The 22,663-nt window shown below is 34.5% G+C and overlaps 1 protein-coding gene across 6 annotated transcripts in view; it reads left to right on the forward strand.

Moving 5' to 3' along the window:
• Positions 1-22,663, forward strand: part of NBEA (neurobeachin) — a 747,382-nt gene that overhangs the window by 338,308 nt on the left and 386,411 nt on the right. For all 6 annotated transcript variants that reach the window (XM_054528904.2, XM_054528905.2, XM_054528908.2 and 3 more), the window contains one exon: positions 20,827-20,888. In XM_054528904.2, the coding sequence (XP_054384879.2) occupies positions 20,827-20,888 (62 nt within the window). The remainder of the gene's footprint in view (positions 1-20,826; positions 20,889-22,663) is intronic.

The following is a 22,663-nucleotide window of genomic DNA, read 5'->3' on the forward strand; positions in this document are numbered from 1 at the left end:
GTAAAATGTTTGAATAACAAACTGAGTAAACATAGACCATTCATTGGAGAAATTTGACAATGAAACAAAAGAGGAAAATTGGTGGAGGTTTGTGTAACTGTTGAAGATTTTATTCATGGAAGGGAAAGCTGTGTTTGTTAGGATATAGAGGAAAAAGAACCATTGGAGATGTAAAAATGAAGATTGATAGAGATAAGAGAAATAATGCAGAAAAGCTGTCATGAGTTAAGAAAGGACTCAGAAGAAATAGAGAAGTTTGCTCTGGAGGGGAGCAAGGACAACTTCTAAACTTAGAAGGATAAATTATAGGCTAGGAATAGACATGGGTTGAGGGAAATGTAAATGGAATTTTCTGTGTCCATTTTATTTATTCAATTTACCATCAAGGATATTCTAATTCAGTTATTACTTAATTTTGTGTCCAAAGAATACCTCTTTTTGACTTGACCTGATGTTCTGAGAACTTCTCCAAATTATTTTTTCTTACAAATAAATAGAAATTAAGTAGCCCCCAAAGTAATCCAAATGTTTACTAAATGTAGAAGTTGACAAAGATTTTTTTCATTACAGTTAAATTCTACCAAGAAAACAACCTCCACATAGAGAAATTATACTCTTTTGTCATAAACAAACATTTAAAACTGCACAGTTTAGTATTTCAATATGGAAATTTCCTTTTATATAATAAAGATGGTTAACCCAAAGAAGACATGATTTGTCAAGAAGAATGGTTACAGACCACTTTCAAGATGGCTGAGTGGGAAAAGCTTTGGTCTACAGGTCCCAGCAAGATTTATGCAGAAGATGGTGATTTCTGCATTTCCAAGTGAGGTACCTGGTTCATCATACTGGGACTGGTTGGACAGTGGGTGCAGCCCATGGAGGTAGAGCTGAACCAGGGCAGGGTGTCGCCTCACCTGGAAAGTACAAGAGGTCTGGGGATTTCCCTTTCCTAGCCAAGGGAAGCCATGAGTGACTGTACCTGGAGAAACGATACACGCCTGCCCAAATACTGTGCTTTTCCAACAGTCTTTGCAACCGGCAGACCAGGAGACTCCCCCTGTGCCTGGCTTGGTGGATCCCACACCCACGGATCCTTGCTAGCTGCTAGCACAGCAGTGTGAGATTGACCTGGGATGCTGGAGCTTGGCAGGGGGAAGGGCATCTGCCGCTGCTGAGGCTTGAGTAGGCAGATATATGCTCACAGTGTAAACAAAGCAGCAGGGAAGCTTGAACTGGGCGGAGCCCACCGCAGCCCAGCAAGGCCTACTGCCTCTCTAGATTCCACCTCTTGGGGCAGAGCATGTCTGAACAAAAGGCAGCAGACAGCTACTGCAGACTTAAATGTCCCTGCCTGACAGCACCAAAGAGAGCAGTGGTTCCCTGCAGCACAGCATTCGAGCTCCGATAACGGACAGACTGCCTCCTCAAGTGGGTCCCTGACCCCCATGTAGCCTGACTGGGAGGCACCTCCCAGTAGGGGCCTACGGACACCTCATACAGGTGGATGCCCCTCTGGGACGAAGCTTCCAGAGGAAGGATCAGGCAGCAGTATTTGCTGTTCTGCAGCTTCCACTGGTGATACCCAGGCAAACAGGGTCTAAAGTGGAGGTCCAGCGAACTCCAGCAGACCTGCAGCTGAGGGACCCGACTGTTAGAAGGAAAACTAACAAACAGAAAGGAATAACATCAACATCAACAAAAAGGACATCCACACCAAAACCCCATCCATAGGTCACCAACATCAAAGACCAAAGGTAGATAAAACCACAAAGATGGGGAGAAACCAGAGCAGAAAGGCTGAAAATTCCAAAAATCAGAATGCCTCTGCTCCTCCAAAGGAACACAACTCCACGCCAGTAAGTGAACAAAACTGGATGGAGAATGACTTTGACGAGTTGACAGAAGTAGGCTTCAGAAGGTCAGTAATAACAAACTTCTACGAGCTAAAAGAGCATGTTCTAACCCATTGCAAGGAAGCTAAAAACCTTGAAAAAAGGTTAGACTAATGGCTAACTAGAATAACCAGTGTAGAGAAGAGCTTAAGTGACCTGATGGACCTGAAAATCACAGTACAAGAACTTGGTGAAGCATACACAAGTATCAATAGCTGAATAGATCAAGTTGAAGAAAGGATAGCAGCGATTGAACATCAAATTAATGAAGTAAAGCATGAAGACAAGATTAGAGAAAAAAGAGTGAAAAGAAATGAACAAAGCTTCCAAGAAATATGAGACTGTGTGAAAAGACCAACTCTACATTTGATTGGTGTATGTGAAAGTGACAGGGAGAATGGAACCAAGTTAGAAAACACTCTTCAGGATATTATCCAGGAGAATTTCCCCAACCTACCAAGACAGGCCAACATTCAAATTCAGGAAATACAGAGAACACCACAAAGATACTCCTCGAGACGAGCCACCCCAAGACACATAATTGACAGAATCACCAAGGTTGAAATGAAGGACAAAATGTTAATGGCAGCCAGAGAGAAAGGTTGGGTTACCCACAAAGGGAAGCCCATCAGACTAACAATGGATATCTCTGGAGAAACCCTACAAGCCAGAAGAGAGTGGGGGCCAATATTCAACATTCTTGAAGAAAAGAATTTTCAACCCAGAATCACATATCCAGCCAAACTAACCTTCATAAGTGAAGGAAAAATAAAATCCTTTACAGACAAACACATGCTGAGAGATTTTGTCACCACCAGGCCCATCCTACAAGAGCTCCTGAAGGAAGCACTAAACTTGGAAAGGAACAATTGGTACCAGCCACTGCGAAAACATACCAAATTGTAAAGACCATCAATGCTATGAAGAAACTGCATCAACTAACGGGCAAAATCACCAGCTAGGATCATAATGACAGGATCAAATTCACACATAACAATATTAACCTAAAATGTAAATGGGCTAAATACCCCAATTAAAAGACACAGACTGGCAAATTGGATAAAGAGTCAAGACCCATCAGTGTGCTGTATTCAGGAGACCCATCCCACGTGCAAAGACACACATAGGCTCAAAATAAAGGGATGGAGGAAGATTTACCAAGCAAATGGAAAGCAAAAAAAAAGCAGGGGTTGCAATCCTAGTCTCTGATAAAACAGACTTTAAACCAACAAAGATCAAAAGAAACAAGGCCATTATATAATGGTAAAAGGATCAATTCAACAAGAGCTAACTATCCTAAATATATATGCACCCAATACAGGAGCACCCAGATTCATAAAACAAGTTCTTAGAGCCCTGCAAAGAGACTTAGACTCCCACACAATAATAATGGAAGACTTTAACACCCCACTGTCAATATTAGACAGATCAATGAGACCAAAGGTTAACAAGGATATCCAGAACGTGAACTCAGCTCTGCACCAAGCAGACCTAATAGACATCTACAGAAATCTCCACCCCAAATCAACAGAATATACATTCTTCTCAGTACCACATTGCACTTATTCTAAAATTGACCACATAATTGGAAGTAAAACACTCCTCAGCAAATGAAAAAGAACAGCAATCACAACAAACTTTCTCTCAGACCACAGTGCAATCAAATTAGAATTCAGAATTAAGAAACTCACTCAAAACCACACGACTACATGGAAACTGAAGACCCTGCACCTGAATGACTACTGGGTAAATAACAAAATGAAGGCAGAAATAAAGATGTTCTTTGAAACCAATGAGAACAAAGACTCAATGTACTAGAATCTCCAGGACACATTTAAAGCAGTGTGTAGAGGGAAATTTATAGCACTAAATGCCCACAAAAGAAAGCAGAAAGCAGAAAAGATCTAAAATCGACACCCTAACATCACAATTAAAAGAACTAGAGAAGCAAGTGCAAACAAGTTCAAAAACTAGCAGAAGACAAGAAGTAACTAAGATAAAGAATAAAACTGAAGGAGATAGAGACACAAAAAACCCTTCAAAAAAATCAATGAATCCAGGAGCTGGTTTTTTGAAAAGATCAACAAAATAGATAGACTACTAACAAGACTAATAAAGAAGAAAAGAGAGAAGAATCAAATAGACGCAATAAAAAATGATAAAGGGGATATCACCACCGTTCCTGCAGAAATACAAACTACCATCAGAGAATACTATAAACACCTCTACTCAAATAAACTAGAAAATCTAGAAGAAATGGATAAATTCCTGAACACATACACCCTCCCAAGACTAAAACAGGAAGAAGTTGAATCTCTGAATAGGACAATAACACGTTCTGAAATTGAGGCAATAATTAATCGCCTACCAACCAAAAAAAAGTCCAGGACCAGACGGATTCACAGCCGAATTCTACCAGACATACAAAGAAGAGCTGATACCTTTCCTTCTGAAACTATTCCAATCAACAGAAAAAGAGGGAATCCTTCTTAACTCATTTTATGAAGCCAGCATCAGCCTGATACCAAAGCCTGGCAGAGACACAACAAAAAAAGAATTTTAGACCAATATCCCTGATGAACATCGATGCAAAAAATCCTCAATAATATACTGACCTACTGAATCCAGCAGCATATCAAAAAGCTTTTCCACCATGGTCAATTCAGCTTCACCCTTGGGTTGCAAGACTGGTTCAACATATGCAAATCAATAAACATAATCCATGACATAAACAGAACCAGTGACAAAAACCACATGGTTATCTCAATAGATGCAGAAAAGGCCATTAACAAAATTCAACAGCCTTTCATGCTGAAAACTCTCAATAAACTAGGTATTGATGGAATGTATCTCAAAATAATAAGAGCTATTTATGACAGACCCACAGCCAATATCATACTGAATGGGCAAAAACTGGAAGCATTCCCTTTGACAACCGGCACAAGACAAGGATGCCCTCTCTCACCACTCCTATTCAACATAGTATTCAAAGTTCTGGCCAGGGCAATCAGGCAAGAGAAAGAAATAAAGCGTATTCAGTTAGGAAAAGAGGAAGTCAAATTGTCTCTGTTTGCAGATGACATAATTGTATACTTAGAAAACCCTGTCATCTCAGCCCCAAATCTCCTTAAGCTGATAAGCAACTTCAGCAAAGTCTCAGGTACAAAATCAATGTGCAAAAATCACAAGCATTCCTATACACCAGTAATAGACAAACAGCCAAATTATGAGTGAACTCCCATTCTCAATTACCACAAAGAGAATAAAATACCTAGAAATACAACTTATAAAGGATGTGAAGGACCTCATCAAAGAGAACTACAAACCACTGCTCAATGAAATAAAAGAGGACACAAACAAATGGAAGAACATTCCATGCTCATGGACATGAAGAATCAATATCATGAAAATGGCCATACTTCCCAAGGTAATTTATAGATTCAATGCTATTACCATCAAACTACCACTGACTTTCTTCATAGAATTGGAAAAAAAGTACTTTAAGTTTCATATGGAACCAAAAAAGAGCCTGCATAGCCCAGACAATCCTAAGCAAAAAGGACAAAGCTGGAGGCATCATGCTACCTGACTTCAAACTATGCTACAAGGCTACAGTAACCAAAACAGCATGGTACTGGTACCAAAACAGACATATAGACCAAAGGAACAGAACAGAGGCTTCAGAAATAACACCACACATGTACAACCATCTGATCTTTGACAAACCTGACAAAAGCAAGCAATGGGGAAAGGTTTCCCTATTTAATAAATGGTGCTGGGAAAACTAGCCATATGTAGAAAGCTGAAACTGAATCCCTTCCTTACACCTTATACCTAAATTAACTCAAGATGAATTGAAGACTTAAAATGTAAGACCTAACACCATAAAAACCCTAGAAGAAAACCTAGGCAATACCATTCAGGACATAGGCATGGGCAAGGACTTCATGACTACAACACCAAAAGCAATGTCAACAAAAGCCAAAATAGACAAATGGGATCTAATTAAACTAAAGAGCTTCTGCACAGCAAAGGAAACTATCATCAGAGTGAACAGGCAACCTACAGAATGGGAGAAAATTTTTGCAATCTACTCATCTGACAAAGGGCTAATATCCAGAATCTACAAAGAACTTAAACAAATTTCCAAGAAAAAAACAACCCCATCAAAAATTGGCCAAAGGATATCAACAGACATTTCTCAAAAGAAGACGTTTATGCAGCTAACGGACACATGAATAAATGCTCATCATCACTGGTCATCAGAGAACTGCAAATCAAAAACACAATGAGATACCATCTCATGCCAGTTAGAATGGCAATCATTAGAAAGTCAGGAAAGAACAGATCCCGGGGGAGGGATAGCCTTAGGAGAAATACCTAATGTAAATGATGGGTTGATGGGTGCAGCAAACCAACATGGCACGTATATACCTATGTAACAAACCTGCACGTTGTGTACCTGTACCCTAGAACTTAAAGTATAATAATTTAAAAAAAGAAGAGATGAGCACCCAAAAGTTGTAGATGGCATATCTGAACATCTGCTATAGGGCTGACTGAATACATGTAATTTTTAGTCAGTATAAGATGACTTTATCCCTTACTATGAAATCAATCTTCTACTTTGATATGGTGATTAGAAGATACTTTTGTTTTACAAAATAAGAGCACATATGGCCTGTGTCGTATATTCCATGATAATTTTTAAAGGGAATTATTTTCCCTTTTGTTCTAATACAATTGGTGTATTTGTATAAATTTTTAAATGCGAACCAGGAAAATACCAAAAAAAAAAAGAGGCTATGTTTAGAATTACCCTCATCATCTGGTGCGAGCTTGGATTATTTGGCAAATCAAGACATTTGGGTGCTTAAAATACAAGGTAATATAATGAAAGGTCTATATATTCCATTAAATTTATGTCATTGAATAACAAGTTTGGTTTGGAGGGCATACATGTAACTTCTTTTGAGACGAGAAATATTTTTACATTATGAAAAATTGCATGCTGACTATAATGTCTACTCATGATAAACTACATGGAATCTTCAAGAAGCTAAGCATGAAATTAATGTTGGCTTTTATTATTATACTCTCTGGGATACTAATGCATGTTAGAGAAATATGTAAACAACTTGGGAAAAAACTAAATTGGGAAATTTTTAAAAAGGAAATACATTGCTTAGCACTTATATTGTAGTGTTTAAATTTTCCAAGTAATTTATACACTTATTACAGACATACTGTAGTTCCTAAATATGAGTAGACTAAAAGATACTAGCCTGAGTTTATTTAGTAGCTGATGGCCCTCTGCCCATCCTCAGGTTGCTCTAAGCAAAGTCCACGTTTTTTTAATTGAATTCTGATTCTTTTTGAATAAAATAGATTATATATTTGTTTAAATTTTGTAATATTATATTACATATTTAAAGAAAACTTTAGAGAACTATTTACTTTTTCCTTCTGTTTTAACAGAGTAATGGAAAGCATGCATGCAGAACAATAACAATGCAACATAAGCGTCTGTGGCCCCAGGTGGCAGGGATGTAGAGAGAACATAGGAGATACCTATATGTAAAAATTCAGCTAGTTATGGACAAGATTCAACAAAGCTGGTAGTTACCTTAACACTGCTTTGTTTCCAACTATATTCTTAAAACAAAATTTGGTAAAGGAAAAATACAGTATACACACAAAAAAACCAAGGTGGATGACATGTAGATCAGGTTTAAACCTGGCAGAGACCAGGTATTAAAGGAAGTAAAGACATCAGAGAGCCAGAAAAACTCATATTTCTTCACGACTTATTAAAAATTACATTAGGCTAGGCGCAGTGTAATCCCACTACTGTACTACTGGGATAGAGTACTGTACTACTGGACAGTAGTACAGTACTCTAATCCTGTAATCCCATCACTTTGGGAGGCCGAGGTGGGTGGATCACTTGAGGTCGGGTGTTCAAGACCAGCCTGACCAACATGGAGAAACCCTGTCTCTACTAAAAATACAAAATTAGCCAGGTGTGGTGTCGCATGCCTGTAATCCCAGCTACTCAGGAGGCTGAGGCAGGGGAATCACTTGAACCTAGTAGGCAGAGGTTGCAGTGAGCTGAGATCGCACCATTGCACTCCAGTCTGGGCAACAAGAAAGAAACTCCGTCTCCAAAAGAATAAATAAATAAAGGGGGAAACAACATATGTATGCAAAGGAGGGTAGAAAGAAAGGAGCAGCGACTTTGCCAAATACACATATTCTAAAGGAAAAAAAGAAACCTAGATTCTAGACTTTCTTGAAAAAAATTTGAATAGAAAGGGACAAAATTAAAATATGATTTAGGGTCGGTTGCAGTGGCTCACACCTGTAATTCCAGCACTTTGGGAGGCTGAGGCAGGCAGATCACTTGAGGCCAGGAGTTTGAAACCAGCCTGGCCAACATGGCAAAACCCCATCTCTACTAAAAAATACAAAACTTAGCCAGTGTGGTGGCACATGCCTGTAGTCCGAGCTACTTGGGAGGCTGAGGCAGGAGAATCGCTTGCACCCAGGAGGCAGAGGTTGCAGTGAGCCAAGATCGCACCACTGCACTCCAGCCTGTGTAACAAGGGCAAAACTCCATCTCAAAAAAAAAAAAAAAAAATATATATATATATATAATATATGTATAGGCACACATTATATATATGTATATATATGATTTAGAAACAGTAGTGTACAACAAGCGTTAAATAGGAGAGTTTGGGTGTAGGAAGAATAGATTGTATTGAACAAACTCAATAAGGATGTTATAAATTTGAACAATGAAAGAAAAAAGGATAGTTGAAAGGCAGTTTTAAAGTATATGAAAGTGGCTTCATCTTCTCTACCTATTATTGTATTGTAAGTTTAACACATGGCAATACAATGCAGTGTAATTCACCATTTTATGTTCAAACCTAACCCCTGCGAAAAATATTAAGAGCCTTTACTGGTCCCATCAATTAACCAAAATGCTCGAGGTCTACAAGATAAAACCCCATGAACTCACAAAAACAGATTCTATAAATGATTTGTCATCTTTATGCTACCGCCAAATACTGCTTGTTGGTTTAGCCACTTTTCATTCTTGTTTTCAAGTGCATAATTAAATAGAAATTTGATGCCTAAATAACTAAGAACCAATATTTTTCCATATCATTTCATTTCTATCATATATCTTATCTTTGGTACCAGTTCAGCCCAGTAAGACCTGAAGGAAGGACTTAGAACCTGGGATACTCAAGACAGAAAGAACTATGTATGCTTTAGCACAAGGATTGGCAAACTATTTCTTAGATGGGCCAAAATATGAATACTTAGGCTTTGCAACCATGTAGTCTCTGTCATAGTGCTCAACTTTCCCATAACATGGAAGTAGCTACATAGAATCTGTAAAAGAACAAGCTCAGCTATGTTCTGATAAAATTTTATGAACACTGAAATTTGAATATTGTATAACTTTTAAGTATCATGAAATATTGCCTTTCTTTCTGTTTTTCCAGTAACTTTAAAATATGAAAACTATTTTTAGCTCACAGGCCATATAAAACAGAAGGTGGGCCAGCTCTGGAGAACTGATTTTCAGACTGCAGGCTGTGGTTCATTAGGTATACAATGGAATCAATAAAGCAAGCCCTGGTCAATACTTTTTAATGGCAGGCCATGCCATAGCATAACGTAGATGAGAATATCGCAGTTAAAGGAAGTACTATTTTGTGAAACATTTGTTTCAGTTACATATACAGGATCATGATATGAAATGTATTGCTGTAGACTGTAATAAAAAAGATTTTAAATCATTAATCTATTTACTAGCAAGGAAATTTAGTGTCAAGAATGTGAAGTGTCTTAGCTCAAGTTTACACAGCTAGTTTGTAGAGACTACATTAAAACCAGATATTCTGATTTTCAGTTCAGAGTTTCTTTGACTTAATTAAAAATTAGATTCAGACTAAAATAATTCTGAAATACTTATAAAATTGCCTAATTTTGAATGATCAGGATAAGCTCTAACATTAAAATATTTAGAGAAATGTAAAAACTAACTGGCTTATTACTATCATTCAGATTATTAGCAATAGTCACCTAATGTGAGTTTAAAACAATACAATGAATTAGAAAGTATAGAGGCAGACTTTTTCCTGGACCTTGATCTGTGCTGTCCAGATATGTTGTTCCTTGCTCTCTAGTTTCAGACTAGGAGGTCAGGCCCAGGGCATGTCAACTTTGACCATCAGTCTTCAGTCTGTCCTTCTCAGGTATCAAAACACAATTTTTCCCATTACACATGCCCCTTAATTAGGTAGCATTACCACAACATAGGTGGACGCTGGATCACAAGAGAAATAAGCCACCAAGAACTAACTTGCTGAAAAGCCTGAGAAAAATAAGCTGAGGGAATGGACATTTCCTAAGACATAAACCTGGAGAAGTTATCCATTTCCCCTGTCTGCCCACCATGGGTGTGTCAGGTTGATTTTTTAAAGGACAATTTTAACATATAAGCTATTTTCTAATTTTTAAATTATTTGAAATTTATTTTAGTAGAGATTTTATTTGTGTGTATCTATCTAAATTAATTTATAGGGATATACATGTTATATTATCCATACCTGAAAGGTTGTTCTCTCTGTACTCAGTAGGATTGTTCTAATTACACAAAGTCCAACCAAATATATTCTTCTGATTAAACATATATTTTAGCTTATAAACTATTTACTTAAAAAGATTATACAGGTAATTTCAACAGCAGTACAACAAAGCATTTCAACTGAAAAATATTCTCACATTAAGTGTGCTTTCTATTTACATATTTGTTTTGTTATAGAGACTATCTGAAGCTCTACATCCTCTCATGAGTAAAAGAAGATGTTTAAATTAATTTCAGCAGATTTTCTTTTATAAATTGAATAATATTATTTATAATTACTGATCCTAGAATAATCCCTAGGTCAGTTTTTCTCTAGAAATTAATAGCTGTTCATTATTTCAAGTTAAATATTTCTACTGGTATTTTTTAATTCCACCGTTTTCTAGTAATCACAATAGGAATTACATTAATAACATTATTTAGCTTGCTTACCAAGTCAGTATCCTAAAAAGATTCTGAGATAATACTTGGTCTTATCACAATAAACTGATCAGTTTAACTACCTGTATACTTCATTAGAATTCAGGCTTCTCCAGCAGATGGAACATAACTGTTTTATATTTGTGTCCTGGCCTATGGTAAGTATACACACTACTTATAAAATCAAATCTTTGGATGCCTTTTATCCTTGGAAATGACTGGGTTCTCTTTTTGACAGATTTTTTTTTTTTTTTTGCCATGTATTTGATGCCCTTTTTTAGATTTCCTAGTTTATCCAATTTCAAAATATAACTCACTTTGTAATAGATCTCCGTCATATTGTAACTGGATTCTAAGTAATAAAAGTACCACTTACTTTTAGTTTATAATAGGTCTAATATTTTACACTAGAAGTGTTTTTTTTAAATTACGAAGTGACTCACATACTGACTTCTTTATTGTATCATTATTGGACTGTATTCTGGTATGTAATATAGAACTTGACTCTGAAGATCTCAGCATGAATTGTGGATAGTTGTGGTTTGGATATAGGATTTTCTAGTTAGGCAAAATAATCTTGTTAATTCAATGACATGTAATTTTTTGTGTATGTAGTCTTTGGCATACTATCCCAATAAATTATTCCTTGGGTTGTATCATGGTTATAATAATTTCTGTGACTTTGGGGAATATCTTCAATGTTGTAAAATTGAAGGAAATTCTAAGAACCTATTTCATTCCTATGAATGAATGAAACTGTACTGATTACTCATCTCTAATTTTTTTCTTAAATGGGGGATTCGGTAAGAAAATTCGGCTTGGATTACATTTGAGAATTTATTGCTTTGAGCACAAATAAGGAACTTTGTGAAGTTTAGTTTGTTTTTTCAGGGTATTTCAACAATTTGGCAATAATTATTGTATAAAGTTAATGTACTTTTGGAAGTAAGTGAGGTTCACTTGACTGACCTCTACTTGAACCTGCCTTAGCCTGAAACCATTTTTTTGGTGATTTATGCCTTAATTACAATAATTATCAAATAGTTTCCTTTTACCAATTACATTTTTTCTCTTTGACTTCGTGAATATCTTTTTATGAAGAGTGATAGATAGCATTTCCATTTTACATGATATATTATTTAAGTATTTCAAAGAAAAAACACCAGTGCTCTTTTGAATACAAAAATAAAGATCTTAAAGGTGTATACAATACAAAAGCTACCTGAAATTTATTTAAATTTGTGAACTTGTAATTAGTAAATATATTTATTTGAGAATTTAAATAAATATCAGAATTTAGGTAGTTTGAAACTGTATACAAATTGTTCGTGTATACACACTACACTTAAAAGGATTTATATTTTATAGAATATAAATTATGTTATGTTATTTATTTATTTATTTATTTTGAGACGGAGTCTTGCTCTGTCGCCCAGGCTGGAGTGCAGTGGCACAACCTGGGCTCACTGCAAGCTCCGCCTCCCAGATTCACTCCATTATCCTGCCTCAGTCTCCCGAGTAGCTGGGACTACAGGTGCCTGCCACCACGCCCGGCTAATTTTTTTTTTTTTTTTTTTTTGTATTTTTAGTAGAGACGGGGTTTCACCGTGTTAGCCAGGATGATCTCCTGACCTTGTGATCCACCCACCTTGGCCTCCCAAAGTGCTGGGATTCCAGGCGTGAGCCACCACACCCGGCCAATTATTTTATTTTTAATATGGAAGCATTACTATAGCCACTTTTATTTAAATGTAACTACTTGTGTAATGTAATCATATGACTAACATGGTATGTGTTCTCTTCTTTTGATTATTAATATTTCTTGAAATGATTGTACATGGTTAAAACACATGTATCATTCTTAATAATTATTTAGGACCAGAGTCTTTCTTGAGCAATGTTAAAATTTGAACCAGACCTAGGTTAGTAACTTTAGAATTTAATTGAGGCTTTTGAAATTTCAAGGAGCTCAGAGAGAAATAAAGAAAGTTGATGCAGAGGAGTGATACAGGAATAACAATTGATTCTATAATTAAATTTAACCCAAAAAGAATTGCAAGATCCAAATGATTTAAGATAGCAAAAATGTCTCTTATTTCCCTTATTTCATCTGTACTCATTACTGTTGTGATTATATTAACAAGAAACTCAGGTCAGTCACCTTCTGTAGTAGAAATCTGAGTTACTACTGTGAGTAAAAGTATCTCATTCAATTTCAAAAATAATTGTTTTATATTATTTAGAGTCATAGTACTTTATTGTAATCCTTATTTCAGTACCATATTCTTTAGACTCTTACATAAATCTGTATTTGTATGTCTTATCTCTGTAACTGGTCTGTTAGCTCCTTGAGACCAAAGACTGTATCATTTCTGGATTTCTTATAGATCCTTATAGATAGTGCAAGGCCTATAGCAGTGATGTAATTATTGTTCCTTAAATAAATTTTTAAAGCATAAATTAAAAAAGAGTAAAGTCGGGGCAGTGTTTCACAGATAATAGGTGTTAATAATATTGCTGATAATGCCATTAGAGTATTCTCTTCAGCTCATATTAAAATCAGGTTACTAGTTTAAATCTGTATAAAAACCATCACTATAGATTCCTTTTTGTATTATAATCTGTCATTTTGTAGAAGACTTATCTGTGAGTGTTATGAACTTCAATTCTGGCATTATGTAAAAAATTCTCAGCAGAAGCAAAACTATAAAAAAAGAAAAAGTATTCACAGTTAAATTTCTAGGCTGTATCAACACAATGACAAAAAATTTAGAAAGTTTATTTCAATAAATCAATCAAAATTATTATTTGGGTATTGTGTAACTACAGTTAAACTTAACTTTGTTTCTGAGCAATCTAAACATTCTGGGATTACAATTTAAAAGCACTTAGTCAACCATTCTCATGTGGAAATTGATTTCAGTTCTTCCAAACATCTGAAATTTCCGTAGTGAAATGTGTAATATCAAATTACTTTGAAATTGCAATTAAAATTAATAATATTAATTTCTTTATCAGTCTTCCAAAATATCTAATGTAACACAGTACCACTGATTTCTGACTTTCGATAAGCCAGATGCATTTTGCAATTCAAATATTTTGGATCAAAGAAAAGTAATAAGTGCATATATTTCATAGCATCTTTAGGAAAGGCTGGGAGAGCTCCCTAATAAAACACATTAACATGTCTACAGTAATACATAGAGATTTTCACAATAAATAGAATAACAAATTGTAAATAGCATCACATTATTCAGGGGAAATTTTGCTGATAATTGAATTTGTGATCTTACATGAAAGCTTTCAGTTTTCAGAGATTTTTGGGTTTCAGAATTGTGAAGTATCATGGATGTACAGCTGAAATAATTGCCCCTGCAATTTTTAATATCTATCGATGTATAAGTGTGTGTATGTATGCATATGTTTTTCTTTTTCCTTTTCTCTTACATGTGTGTACTCATGCACATGTGTACACAGACACACACACACACCACACAGATGCATGTACACACACATCTTGGGATGGGTAAATAGTTTCCTTGGAAGACAGCCAAACTCATTTGTTTATGTATTGTCTATGGCTACCTTTGACCACATGCCAGAGTTCAGTGGTTGTGACAGAAACTTATAGCCACCAAAGTCAAAAATATTTACTATCAGGACCTTTACAGAAAAAGTTTGCTGCCACCTAATATATCTGGTATATCCAGAAACTTACGTTTTGTTCCTATTTTAAAGACAGTAAGACTGCCATAAGTTTGTGATAACTCAGTTTTTAGTGAACTAAAGAGATCAATGAATGCATGAACTCTCAGTGTCTCTACAGTATTTTGCAGGGTTTTTTTTTTTGTTAAAATTTATAATCCAAACATGACTGTAAGCTGTATTGGCTTAATTATATTTAAATAAGCTTTTTTAGTCAAAAAATGAATTTTATTATAGTTTTAAGTTAATATTAGAGTTGATTCCATTTGTAATACAGTTTTAAAATAAAATACTTGAGAGAACACATAGACAAACCTTAAAATGTCCAATTAACATAGTAACTAATCTACCTATATACATCTTAATATTAATTTTAGCAATAATAAAAATTTAAGCCATTATTGTTATTTCAAAGGATGTTTCATGTCGATTTTTGTTTGTTTTCTTGGTTTTGAATTAGGAAGCCACATGAATTCCTTGCTTTGCTGTTTTTTAGGGTTTAGATCTTAGTAAGTTCAGGTGACTTACATGGTAACATTGAAAGTAAATTTTACAGAGAGAAGCATATCACAGTGAGGGAATAGGAAGATAATTTCATGTTTCAGATTAAAAAAGTAAAAGAATAGTAGAAAATATCAGAAATTACTATTGTGCAGATAGAGGTGTGTAAGTATTACAGGAGTCTAAAAGACACTCATTATGGTAATACCTTGTGTCTTAGAATCCTTCACAATACCATGGGAAAAGTGTAGAGTACAGAATTTTGAAGAATACACCACTGAAACTAAGGCAAATGAAGCATATTGGACATGCGAAATTCCTTTCCACGTCTATAGTTATTCAACATTTGTTACTGAAATGAAGGTATTTCAGTGCCATTCAGCTCTACTAATTTGGGGATTTTTAAAAGTTAAGAATAGGCTGGACCTGGTGGCTCACGCCTGTTATCCCAGCACTTTGGGAGGTCCAGGTGGGTGGACTGCTTGAGCTCAGGAGTTCACATCAGCTTGGGAAACTTGGCAAAACCCTGTCTCCACCAAAATTACAAAAATTAGCCACTGTACTCCAGCCCAGGTGACAGATCAAGATTTTGCCTCCAAAACAAACAAAAAGATTAAAAATCATTAGAAGATTAACTAAAAACTAGTTAGTCTTAGGCATATTTGATTTTTAAAATTCAGATTGTCAGTATAGTCATGTTTATTTGATGGAGAATAAATTGGTATCTTTTATTGTGAGGAGAAATATTGTCTACAATGAAACTGATCACTTTTCCTTCTGCAGATTTGCTTCTTTATTTGCTTTCCTTATCTCAGTTAAAGGTATCATCATCACACTGTGATGGTTCCTTTACCCTGTCCCAAATAGTTGTTAAAATGGTTGTCTAAAATAGTCTGTCTCATTACAGAATGCCTTGAGTTTGTCTCTACTTGCATTGCCACCATCTTGAGCTCAAGCTTTCAGTCGTGTGACTAAACTCTTTAGTTACTAGCTTCTTCCTATACTGCTGACAGAAAGTGGTCTTTCCAAAATAGAGCTAATTCTGTCTGTGCGCTGCTTAAAATCCTGTAGTGGCTCCCTGGTGATGATAGGATAGTGTGCCATGTATGGCTCTGCTTCCTGCCTACCTCTCTGTCTTCATTTCCAGTCACTTCCTTTCATCCTTCACACCCTACGACATAACATTCCAACTCCACTTTGCTGACGATTGCATGCTTCTTTATACCTCAGACATTTCTCTGTCACCTGGAATGACCTTCCTTTCTTTCCACTTTTTGCTTATATAGGCTCGGCATTATCCAACCTAAATGTCACATTCCCCATAACTTCTTCTCCTAGACACAGTTGCTTATTACCCTTCCTGTGCTTCTCACACTGCATTCTCTATGAACCCCCTAAGATTCTCTATCATGATTATTTGCTTACATTATCTGCCCCACATCCCACTTAGTACCTGCCATGGTGTCAGGCACATTAGACAATATGCTTGGTAAATGTTTTTTGAATGAATTGGGATCTTATTCTAAAAAATGATGTTCTTATTTTTGCTCAAAATGTAATTTTTTCTCTACAGTTGATAGTGAATGATGATTTATAGATTTATTGATTCAATTAATATTTACTGATAATATATTCAAAGCAATCATAGATGTCTGTCAGAGTCTCCTCTCTTGGATCCTTACTTAAAGAAAACTTTGACATTTAAAAGATGAGTTCCATATAAGAGCATGATTTCTTGTCCCTAGAACATGTAATATTCTTCATCTCCCACCATGAGGAACATTCTGCTAGAGATGGAATTTTTCAACAGTATTTTAAAGCTTTAGGGCTCTTTTAACTTGATATTCAGTTCAACAGATGTAAAAAGTTAGACCTGCAGATTGACTCAAAAGAGTCTGACAGTTCTTTATTAAAATAATATCATTGTACCTTTTAGTAGTGTTTGTATTAAATAAAGATAGCTTTGTCCCAAAGGCCAAGCTTCTGACTTTATACTCATTTTGGAGATTTCTTATCTGGTTTATCATTTGTGACAGTTTTTTGTTTTGTTTTGTTTTATCTTGTTTTTTAGTGGGGAGGGAGTGTCATTCTGAAAATAGAAATTGACTCCTACCCCTAGTCAGTGTGAACCCAAAAGAACTGCCAGTTTTTTTGGATAATGGTTTACTCAGCTATATCTGTTTTATTTACTGCCTGGATCTGGACCACCTCAAGTTTGTCCAGCTAATTAATCTTCTCAAGCACTTGTATCTTAGCCACTCAGTGAGCTGACTTCATCTTTCAACAATATAGTTCATAATATATTCAAAAGCTCTTAATGGACGATTTCCTTACTGTTAGAATATCTGCCAAATATACAAGCCTCCTTCCTCATAGGCCCCCACACATTTATTGTCTACATTCCAGGTGTTCATTTTATACTGCTAAGCTGTATGGCTTGCAGTACTGAATCAGTAATTCTGGTTAGAATATTTATTCCAGCAAACATACATATTTTCTGGTGAAATATTCTATTACTTTGCCCACACTCCTAACTATATTTTTGTTGGGGAGGCACATATGTACAGCTCCTTTGGGAGCTACTTCTTAATTAACAAGGCACAGATTGTTATGATAGAATAGGAATGCTATAAACAGTCCTTAGTATCATTTCCCCATTTTATAACTTGCTTTAAATTATTCCTTTTGTCTTTCAAAACCATATAATTTTCTTTCAATCTTAATCTATCTTTGATTTTTACCCTAGCCCTCCAGTCCACTTTAACACTCTTATAGTCTATTCATCCATCCCCCAAGCTATAAAGGTTTTTTTCAGATTTTCTCTTTGTTCTCTGCTTCCTGTGTACCTTTTGCTTAAGCTATTGCTTTTTGTCCCCTTGTCTGACCACAATAAGCTACTTTCACCAGGAAAACTGTCAAAATCATTCAACTTTGAATTGACCATTACAACCCTTCTCGTAATCATGTATTGCCACCTTATTAATGCCAAACTATTTATGTAGCTCTGCAGCAAACAGAATGGGCTTTGAGTTAGATGACTTGAATTTGGGTCCCAATTCCACCACTGACTGAATGACACACCTTTGGCTAGCCACCAAATCTCTTCAATTTTTGTGTATCAAATGAGGTAGTAATAACTAGTTTAAACAGTTATTAAGAGATTCAAATAAGACAGCATATATATAAGTTATTTGTAAATTCTAAAGCTCTATATAAATTTTATATAATGTTAATTTGAATTAAAATATGGGCACTTGGGAAGATATAAATAATAACTTATTACTGTAAACTCCTTAGTACTAACACTATATTTTGCTCATAAGTGGAGATATCAAATAAGTTAATTTGATTATGAATTTTTTGCCACATACAAAAAGGATACACTCAAACTTTTTGGGACATACATTTGTAAAATATTTGTCTTATGCATATACAGCTTAAGAGTTACTTATAGTATCAGTCAGTGGTTGTATTTTCATTATCTCTAGTAAAATATTGAGTTTACCTCTTTTTTTTAGTAATACTCCCAACCAAAGTGATTATGTAATTTTTGAAGATAGGTCTTTCAAATTTGCCTCTGCTTGTATTGTCATTGTCACATTTAGTTTTTCTTTTGCTCTTGGGAGAATCCATTTATTCCTTCTGTCCAAAACTAATTAGACAAAACACATGAGTAAAAAAGGTGTGAGGTTCTATGGACTTGAAATCACAATGGCCTTTTACAAAATACTGAGAGCACTGTTTGCAATTGCAATTTTGCTATTGTGTCAATTTTTTGTCATTCCTTTTGAACAAAGCATTAATGAAGCATTTGTTTATATTTTTCTTATGATGGAATGATGGTATTTGTAAAAAACTATAAATGGGCTTGTTGCATAGGGTTTTTTATAAGTTCATTTTAAAAATTGGCTTCTGAGAAATCAATGCAATTTCATGTTTTTCCTAATTTTACTTCAATTTGTTACATATTTAAAAACTCGTACGCAAAATGTATGTGAATAATTCTTTATATCAAAGCCTTATTGTCTAAATTTACATAAGTTTAATTGTGATCCTTTGGCCTTTTACTTGTTTTTTCTTTGTCAGAATTCAAATATTTGAGTAGTCAACAGGTGATAAATGTCCCATTAATCTTTCTGACTCCCTAGAACCTGAGCATGAGAATTACTGATCAGTTACACCAATTGTCGCTTAAATGAGTTTCTCACATCTGCCTCTTATTTCATTAGTTAACTGTCTGCCCAAATATCTGATAAGATGGAATACTAGTACCTTTTTACAGCTTGTTCTGTCGGTCTGTACAATAAGGAGATAGGGTCATTAGCAAAATGGGCACAAAAGGATATTTATCCATGACCTGCAATAAATATACATGCTAGTGTCTAGAAGGCATTTGAGACTGTTTATTGAAATCACCTTAAGAAACGAAAATAACTGGTTTCACTTCGGTTTTCCATTTAGCAACAAATAATGTTAAGACCATGGCCTTCCTTACTGTATGATGCTTTTACTAATTACATTTATCATCAAAGGAAGAAAAATCATAGTATTTTTTAAAACTGTGAATGTTCTTGTTACACAGAAGTTATTTTTGAAAGAGGAAAATCTATTAAGTTACTTTAATTTTAAAATTGAAAAAGTTTAGAAAATATTTTCAAATTACCAAACATCATAATTAACGTACTCTCAACAGTGTTTTTAATACTTGATTACCTCATTCTCTATGTTGGCACTTCGAAAAACTACCAATTCAGATCTGCTTTCTTATCATATACATTGTTATACAGCAGTCATACTTTCAATTGGAAAAAATCTTGATAACTCCATCAGTATATATAAGAATTAATGTTTAAACTGTTTATAGGAAATATACGTTCTTAACCTGTAGAATGGGAATAATAATACTATGTCAGAGAGTATAATGATAATTAAATGAGACCGTGCACATAAGGCACTGTGCCAATGTGTTAAATATTGCCCAGCACATACTAAGTGATCAATGAGTACTAGCCATTATTACATAGACATTATTACATTCAATTTTTTTTCTTCTGCTATCTATTTGGGGAGATTGGAAGTGTAACAGTGAAATATTTCATAAGCATTGCTTGATGTGTTAATCATACTTTTTTATTATTTTTAAAATTAATAAATGATAAGCTATTGAAATTACCTATTTGTAAATTAATTTTGTCTTTTGGAACAAAATTTAGGCAGAACTTCAATGATTATTGTTCTTTGCTCCAAGGAAACAGCCATATAATAAATGTCATTGGAGTAATAGCAGCTATACCTAGCTCATCAATTTTAATAACCTTTCCCACCTTGCTTAAATGTAAGAAATGCCTCAACCAAATAAACAACCAAAGCATGAAGTCAGTTTTTGAGTATTTTCACATCATCTTGTGACAAACCCACAGCCAATATCATACTGAATGGGCAAAAACTGGAATTGTATCTGAATAGTTTTCAATTATTGCTAAAAATGTATGCTAGGTGAACATTTTCATTCAGTTTACCTTAGGAATTCTATTTAAAAGAAATTTTTTTCTAAATTAAAATTATATAATGAATTAACTCAGAATGATAATTTCTACCATTGTAATTTCATTTTGTTTTAACTTTTCTTTGTCGTAGGCCTTGTTTGTATGAAGTCCAGCACATCTGTGGTTGAGCTTGTTATGCTGCTTTGTTCTCAGGTACAAAATCTCATTCACTCAGTTACATTAATATATGAGGATTTTTTGTGACTAATAATAAAAAGTATGTGCATATATATGTGTATGTTTATGTATTTTTAAAATTTCCATCTATTATCCCATAGATGGAGAAAATAATTTATGTTGAGTTTTATTAGTATGTAGATTATCTTACCATGTAAATATTGATTTATTCTCCCTCTCCCTTCTTCTACTCTTTTTAGCAATATTATTCTCCTACCCTTTCGATTCTTCCATTGTTTCCTATCATATATATGTATATAAAATATGATATATAAAATATCTTAATTTATAATTTTTAAATGTATTATTAATTATCTTGTTTCTTCTTCTCTTATATTTGAGATAATGAAAAGTTAAGTTTTTAAATTCCATACCCAAAGTGTATGATACAGCTTATTAATGAATGGTCTTTGATATAAGACCTTGCTGCTTTCTCTTTTTTAAATGTAATTTGTATATGTCAGTGTAAATTCTAGAAATCTACTTGAGCTGTTTATCTTTAATAATCAGAATCAAAGATAAATGATAATTATTGGGTATTGTTTCTTCTTAACAATTAACAGGGAAACCAAAAATAAATGTAAACATATTTTCTGATTACTTAAATAGGAACCTATTGGTCTTTCTTCTCACCAGCTCTGTCAAGTCTCCTAGCAGTCCTGATTATCCTGATTATCATATTAGTGTTAAATATTTTTTACTATCAGAATGAAAAAAGAGCTTGTGTGTGTTTGTAATAAGCAGTTATTATCTTTATTCGTAGTTTCCTCAGTAGAAAGAAACATATATCTAAGCTATTCCTAATTACTGGCCTGAGGTTTGCCTAAAGCCACAGCTAACTCGCAAACAAACAACAATATGCCTTCAAGTAATCCTCTAAAACATCAGCAAAACTGAACAAAACAAACGAAAAACTTACCAATTGATTTTCAGTTTTCAGGTTTACTTTCTTCAAGAATATATTCCTAGGAAAATCATTAGGCCCATTTTCCTCTTTATAGCCAGGAACAATATTGGTAAGAAAGAGGTTAAAGAAAACAACATCTCTGCGAGGAGGTCATCTGCAGGGCATTTGAAAATTTTGTCACCTACTGTTGAAGTCCTGAGTTCGAGAGACTATCTGGACTTTTTCGATTCATGATGATGCACAGTTCTGTAAAATGCTTTTATGGAAAAATAGCTTAAAATTCCTTCTTCCATAGCCCTGTGTTTCACTGCAGTTCAGAGAAATAAAGAGGAATGTAGCATTAAGATCTAGTGTCTTTGATGGCCTCATCATCTAATCATAGGTTTAACATTACTCATTTGCTGGCTCCAGGAATTCCTGCCATTAAGGGCCCTAGAGATGAAACTTTGCCTCAGATATTGATTGAAAGGAAGAGTGAGAAATTTAAGCTCTCTATGCAGTGCACTTTCTTTCAATGTTTCAGCAAAGCAATATTGTAAACACGCCTCTTTATTTGATTTTTAAGTTGAATTTTTAAAATAATTCGATGTTTTTAAATATTTTAAGTGTTTAATTGATTAAATGCACCTCACTTAAGTAGCTTAAGAATATATGCTTATTCTTTAAAATAGCTCCCAATTGTTTTTGTTATTTTCTGTTTAACTGAAATAATGCTTTTGACTAAATATTTTTAATGAAACAATCCCCTTTATTCCTAGTCAGGGGGGATAAGTTTACCATTTTACTGTGAAATTAAGCTTCTAGAACTATCTTTGTAGATCATTAATTGCTCCGTGAATGTTTA

The sequence above is a fragment of the Pongo abelii genome, chromosome 14, assembly GCF_028885655.2.
Source record: "Pongo abelii isolate AG06213 chromosome 14, NHGRI_mPonAbe1-v2.0_pri, whole genome shotgun sequence".
NCBI classification, from domain to species: domain Eukaryota; kingdom Metazoa; phylum Chordata; class Mammalia; order Primates; family Hominidae; genus Pongo; species Pongo abelii.